Below are 7,409 nucleotides of genomic sequence, written 5' to 3' on the forward strand. Positions count from 1 at the left end.
TAAAGAGACCAACTAAACTAAAACACACGGATAATAAAATCCGTGACAAAAGCAACACTCTGTGCTTTTCATGCAAAAGAAATGAAATCTATAACAAAATGTTAAACTTATGCAATGATGACAAAAAATTGCTTAAAAAGTACAATTTTCTTTACTTGTGCTTGTGCATCACTGAGCTTAGCAATTTTTAATGCATTAAATTAGAAATTAACAGTGTAAAGCCACAGTGCCACAGAAAATTGTGTGCATGGCAAGAAAGAACACTCATTGTAATCTTTCGTATATTATTTGACGCAAATAAGTCGTTCACGTGTTTTTCTCGCTTCAATTTGCAAGCCACCACGCTCGAAAACTCGCTTGCAAAATGTAAAGTCCCGGTTGCCACATGTCCGCCTTCGATAAGAGAGAAATAGTCTAAAGCCGCTCTTTGATGAGAGAGAAGTAGAAATAGCAAAAAAAGAGTATTGGGCACAACCGTTTTTGATGGACGCGCGATAAAACTGCTTTCCTGGAGCAACTTTGGCAGGTACGTGATTGGCCGATATATATCGGTATAATTAGCCAATACCGATAGTTCAAAACTTGTGGAAAACAAGCGGATATATCGGCCGGGCCCTACTTGAAAGGCTCAAGAACTATGAATGGACATTACTTTGCAGCTATTACTTATCACTTCCTTCATCACCTTTTGTTCATAGGTTACCGGTATCGCAAGCTGACATAGGTTGACTCTCCCGATTATGCGATGTCGATTGTTGAATATAAGGAAAAGGACATGGCGTGTTGACACTCTCTTTATCGCGATATCGCCTATCGGTCAACAAATATTAGGAAAATAGACATGGACTACAAGCAATTTGTGGTCAATCAAAACATTTTCCTAACCGCTAAATTGACAAATGCACTGCCTAGCTTCAGGGGCGTTCCAAACTGGTCTGCTGCCCCTTTATGTAACTTCTAAAATAATTTGGGTTATAAACAGATTATAGATGTCGTTATACACGGAATAAATCAAATAAAGGCCAAGTAAGAAAGAAACGTTTGTTTTATTAAATTAAGCATAAAAAATGTTGGGATTGTAAGATATGGGAAATTTTTTCTGGGGTCAAGGGTCGGGGAAACAACTCTTGTCGAATAATGACTGCATTCATACAGGTAGTGAAAAACCAACCAGTATCGCTTCAAGGTTGACAAGAATAGACTGCTAGCTACCGCAGCTAATTTGCGGACAACTGGCCTATCTTTAATGAGTGGCTGCACATCGAATTTGCCGCCATGGTTTTGCGTTTATTTGTATATTAAACCACTTATCACCTTTTCCGCAATGCCCAATCAGTGTAGTTTTTATGGCTTGGTTTTTCATGGCTTCCAAGTATTATTTCAAGTATTACTATCGTCGCAAATATATTACATTCCGTTCCCCACATCACACCATCTTTGCAGGAGATTGTAGGTATTGGTCATTATCAACATAATTGTTAAAAGTACAACAGCCCGAAAGTTTAATACTATCGTGTATTTTGTTTGTTAAGTTTGGCCCGAGCCTCATTTAATTGGGCTTGTGTTTTTGTGTGCGTTTTGGTGGGCAGGCACATGAGATACTTTTCATGTTTTAAACTTTTTTATAGGTTTTGCTTGCCCTCCAGAATTCTCCCATTTGTAATTTATGTTTGTTATCGAGTTTTCGAAATAAACTATCTATCTATGTTGCTATCTCATGGTAAATATCTTCTATTACATCTATTCTAACTCTACCCCGAACTGTCTAAAAATCAAAATATTGGACTACAAACACATTTATTTCATTAATCATAACAAAATAACTGTGTTTGGTCAAAATACCTGTACGTGCTTATCTTTGCATTGTGCAGTGGGATATTTTTGTAGATCCAATGTACTTCACATCATCCATTCTAACTCTTAATTCTGTGTGAGAAAAACTTTTTTCATGTATTATTGTATGGTGTGGATACAGATTTTATTCACCTAGTTCTAATGTCCATATATTTTTGATGTATGAAATAAGAATAATATATATTCCCACTTTATGATTCTTCGCTAAGGAATTCATCCATTCATAATTAGGACATGCGACATGCAGGATATTCCTTTTCTGTTTGTTGTTTATTCTATATATAAATATTCAAATGATTTGAATTGTCCGTTGAAATTCTCTTCTTTTCAAAATTGAATATCAAAAACACATACTTATGGAAAGGTACGATACTGGAGAAGTTTGCACAAAAACCAACAAATGGACAGAGCGTACGCCAGTTCATGACCTAGAAAAGAAGTATTCATGTAAAATATGCGGAAAACGCTTTACAACTTCAAAGTATTTGGATGCACATATGAAACTTCATACTGATGAAAAACCACATTCTTGTGAAGTATGTGGCAAACGTTTTAAGCTCACCAGTTATTTGAAAAAGCATGTTATGATTCATACTGAAGAAAAGCCGTATTCTTGTGAATCATGTGGCAAATCTTTTGCCCGTTCTTGTATATTGAAGGAGCATATCAGAATCCACACAGGAGAGAAGCCTTATTCTTGCAAAATTTGTGGAAAGTGCTTTACAGCGGCAGGTAATTTGAAACACCATTATCAAATACACACTGGGGAAAAGAAATATTCCTGCCAAATATGTGAAAAACGTTTTGTTCGATCTGTATATCAGAAAAAACATATGCGAATACATACAGGAGAAAAGCCATATTCATGCAAAATATGTGGAAAATGCTTTGCAGAAACAGGTAATTTGAGAGAGCATACTCGAATTCATAATGGGGAAAAGCCATATTCTTGCAAAATTTGTGGAAAGTGCTTTGCAGCAGCAAATAATCTGAAAAAACATACGCAAACTCATACTGGAAAGAAGCCATATTCTTGCAAAATATGTGGTAAATGCTTTACAATTCAGAACACTTTGAATGTGCATCAGCGAATCCATACAGGGGAGAAGCCATACTTTTGTACGACATGTGGCAAATGTTTTTCACATTCTTCTTCGTTGAAGGTCCATATAAGAATTCATACTGGACACAATATTACAAAACATGCAGAGAAAGCTTAGAAGAACAGCAATTAAAAAGTTCATGTGTGACTAATACCCACTGGCAAATAAGCATCGTAGAGGAAATTAGGGATCTGTATTGCAGGCTCTAGTACCTGGTTGTAAAAGCTTACATTGGAGGCGAACAAATCATATTCTTGTATGACTAAAAAGGCATTTGTAACAAATGACTGACATAATAAATATCAGAAATTTTAAAACCAGAATCTCATTTTTGTATTTAGCTTGTTTTTCTGGATGATTCGAAATATGAAAGCTTATATTGCTCATATAACCCTTGTCAGAGAAATGTTTTTCCCACTCTGCATGCCCGTATTGAAGAGCTTTAAGAGCAAGTTTTCTGAGTTACTCACTCATATGTAAATAAGTCAATATTCTGCCAAATAGGTGGGAAATGCCTCAAGTTATTTAAATACACATAATCAGATTGGTGCAGAAAACTGCCAACATTTTGTGAAATGCGCGGAATAGGTCTCGCAGTCCTCAATTGAGGAAAATGACAATCATTTCCTTGCACTTTCATTCGATCATATGAAAACTAACTCTATTGAGTTAGTGAGATAATTATGTGCATGTATCACTGTATTTTTTTTATTTTTTATTCCGCATTTTCAACATTATTCTGGCTTTTATATATATCGTAGTGCTTACCATTAATCAGTCTACTCTATTGAGACATTGCACAAGTACCGTAATATAATGAATCTTCTTTTGAAATCCAATACTTTAACTGCAAGAATGAAATTCACATTGCATCTTTGTGTGACTGAAAATAAAAATACATATTACAGTTGCAAAATTTTAATGTCATTCGTGGGTGAAGACTGAAGATCACGGAAATTTCCGGTAAAATCGCTGTAAATCACTCGTGAGTTTCACACAGTGCTACTAGTAATCTTTACGTTATTTTTCGCATTTATCAAGTGAACTTATATTCAAAGCCCGGTAAAATTCACCGTTAATATCCGCGCACATGACCTGTAATAGGAAACTGAGTTTAGTGGCTATACCGATCGTTTTGGTATTTTTGTTGTTCTTGTTGGGCACGTAGTGGACTTAGCGGTCGTTTCAATATTATGTTGTTGTTCTTATTGATCTTGTTGTTTGACACTTTTGAACACCTAGTGCAGGGTGGTCCAAGATTGTCGGTTCCGCGGGCCACAGAATTATTTTTGCATTGTTTGCGGGCCACAGAAATGCCAAGAATGGGTAAACAGTGCAATACAAAACAAACAGTTTTACTGTGCAAACACATAGTTATCAAACATAGCCACCCCAGGCTAATAGGATCTGCATTCGATTTTTAGTTTTCTATTATGCCTATATTGTTAGCATATATTCCCGACCAAAAAGACAGAAAGCCAGATAAAATTCAGACTAATGCTAAGCACATCATTCAACTTCGATAGTTGACTCAGCTAGCCATAACACTAGTCAATTCAGTGACATTAGTGATGTAACAATATGTCAAAAGATTTTTCTGAATAATTTTATTACGGGACAACACGAAATCGTTTTTTTTATTACACTCCGAATGTGACGCGGGCCACAGATAATGAAGCGGCGGGCCACAAGTGACCCGCGGGCCTGGGTTTGGACCACCCTGACCTAGTGGAAAATCTAAAAAGTCGCTTTTCTCTTTCATTTGTGGACCAATTGCTTTGAAATTTTTACTGGTTGAAGATAAAATTTTTCTCCAGAAGGCCATTACTTTTATTTATTTCAAATATTTCTGTTTGCTCTGAGATTTGTTTTTGTTTGCTATGACGTCACCGAACGTTCTGCGGACATCGGACGCCATTTTTTTCCGACTGTATGCTTCGCGGACGCCATTTTGTGTTCTACATGTCCATATATTTGAGCGTAGCTCTCTTGTTCTTATTTGAATTCTTCTTGGTATCGTTATCAAAAAAATCGCTTTTCTCGTTGATTACTTGACCAATTGTGAAGATTATATTTTTCTCCAGAAGGCTATCACTTTCATTTTTTCTTAAATTTTATATGAGATATGATATTTCATACAAAATTTCGCGATATTCATTTTTACTCATGGGAACACTGTCTTAGACTTATTTTAAGCGGTTTCGCGATCGATTGTCTTGGTCAGTACTGGTTAGTTTCCCCTACCGCAGTGAAATTGACTTATTCCTTCCGCGGTATTACTAATGCTGCATTGCAAGTTTTGTAGCCTATCGTATGCGGAACGGAATGCCAGGCCTACAGGTTCGGTATTTGTAACTCAGTAAGTAAGTACGATATTGGTACTGGTAAGTTGCGGTTTACCGCAATGAAATTAACTTATTCTTTGACGGCCTTACCAGTCAGCCAGTGCAGTAATGCAAGTGATTTAGACTATCGTATTTGTTTATTTTGATGAGAGTAAACGTATTGAGTTTTTAATATGCTAAGGAAGAACCGTTCTTTGATCGAATACCTTTATCCGGCATACTGGTATGATGCTGGCAGACTGCTAACTAAGTAAGTTAAGTAGGTATCATACCAGTACCGCAGTGAATTCATCTCTCATCTCTTTGCTTTTTGTTACAGTTTTACTAAAAACGACATAGAAATTGCAAATGAAGAACTGTTCTGTGATCGATTATCTGGCCTGCAGTGTACAGGTAAGATGCTGGACGACTGTCTGACTATGGAGTCAGTAACTTAAGTAGGTACCCCACCGTACCCGTATGGTCCCGTACCTCAGTGAATTTCGCACTCATCTTTTTGTTACAGTTCTACTGAAAACAACATAATAATGCCAAGAGGATGCATCACAACCTTTCCAACAATGTTCGACATGTTCTGAATACTAACGCAAAAAATATTTGCTGGGTTAACAGCGTGTTGCAATTATTGTTGCGTCTTCCACTTCATGTACAACATGATTATCGTCCGTGTTCAATAACACAGATCTGTAATTTTGGTCTTACTACTAACACACCATTTGAGCTTTGAGTAATTCGATTTAAAGGCAACGATATTGAAATGTTTGGAAAACATCGCTTGCTTCCGATCTTTCATCGAATTCGTTGCTGAGCTAGGCATCGGAGTCGTTTAAATACAGGGACCGATGTCTAAACGTTAGTGTCCATATATTTGAGCTCTGCTCTCTTGTTTACAAATGAAATGAAGATGGGATACTTGAAATCTGTAAGATTGAAATGGTATAAGAGTGCTAAACCCTAAAGAATGAAATTTTATAACAGTGATATACCCTAAAGAATGAAACGGTATAACAGTGAGAAACCCTAAAGAATGAAATTGTATAATAGTGATAAACCCTAAAAATAGGAAAAGTCTCATTTTTATTTGCAATATAATACAACAGTGAGGAATAGAAAGAGTAAAAAACCTCAAATTTAATCTGCAATATAATAAAAACAGCCAGAAACCTTAAAATGAAAAAATTCCAAAATTTATCTGTAATATGATTGAAATAGGTTAAATCAAATATTGAAACATCAAATAAATGCCGGTTTTTCTTGTTACCTCAAATAAGTTTTTTTTAAATTAAACTGACAAAAAAAAAGAAAGTGGATTTGTACAATCCGTAACAAAAAAGTATATAATTGTGATTGATACCTGTAAATTTCGATCCATTATTTTCCATGCTATGCGCAAGATATGATCGGAATCGCCCCATTCCCTGTAGCCTCGCATAATGCTTTTATATATAAAGTTTTTTTAACAAGCATGGTCACTCCAACTGTGAGTCAGTTATCACCATAAAACAATTGATCGAGCTTAAAATTAACCAATCTTGGTTTTTTACCATATCATCAGTGGATGTTGTCGACATTTTCGGGTCTTCCTCCGCTTACGTGGTGTTTCGTACCCCAACCTTCTTCTACTCACTCCTAAAATACTCGAAGCGATTTATAGCCAGATTCGAGAACTTTCCCACCGAATTTATCTTGAAGTGCATCCGAATACGCCCAACTAATATTATATTTCGAAGCAGGGGTTACAGGTTTCAAGAAGTTCTGGAGGGAACATTCCCATGGTATTTTAAACTGGAACAATGATTTTGGTGTTGGAAGAATTTATGCCCATGCTAGTCGAAGGTTGGGGTGTGTAACACATCATCGAGCAACCCCCTCAGAATTTTCCGATTCTGCAAACACAAAAATATTTGTCAGGTATGATTAGAATGAAAACCTTTGTTACTTATCGATCTTAACATCGGTATGTATGTTGATAGGTATTTGTCTGTCTGTCTGTTAGATGAACGAGATATCTCACGAACGCGAGGTTGAATCTGCTCCAAATATTGATGCTCGGCCCAGAATCCTATTGATTTTTTTTTTTGTTTTTTTTATAATTAGCAAGTTATTA

The 7,409-nt window shown here is 36.1% G+C and overlaps 1 protein-coding gene across 1 annotated transcript; it reads left to right on the plus strand.

Annotated features, from left to right (window-relative positions):
- Positions 1-224: 224 nt before the first annotated feature.
- LOC144427304 (uncharacterized) lies at positions 225-3,873 on the plus strand. Its single transcript, XM_078116292.1, has one exon. The coding sequence runs from the start codon at positions 2,211-2,213 to the stop codon at positions 3,072-3,074; it is 864 nt and encodes a 287-aa protein (XP_077972418.1). The 5' UTR covers positions 225-2,210; the 3' UTR covers positions 3,075-3,873.
- Positions 3,874-7,409: the final 3,536 nt, after the last annotated feature.

The sequence above is a fragment of the Styela clava genome, chromosome 9 (genome assembly GCF_964204865.1).
Source record: "Styela clava chromosome 9, kaStyClav1.hap1.2, whole genome shotgun sequence".
Lineage (NCBI taxonomy): Eukaryota > Metazoa > Chordata > Ascidiacea > Stolidobranchia > Styelidae > Styela > Styela clava.

Bases quoted from the DNA above. Each gene is read 5' to 3' on its own strand.
- LOC144427304 (XM_078116292.1), top strand. From the start codon at position 2,211: ATGGAAAGGTACGATACTGGAGAAGTTTGCACAAAAACCAACAAATGG.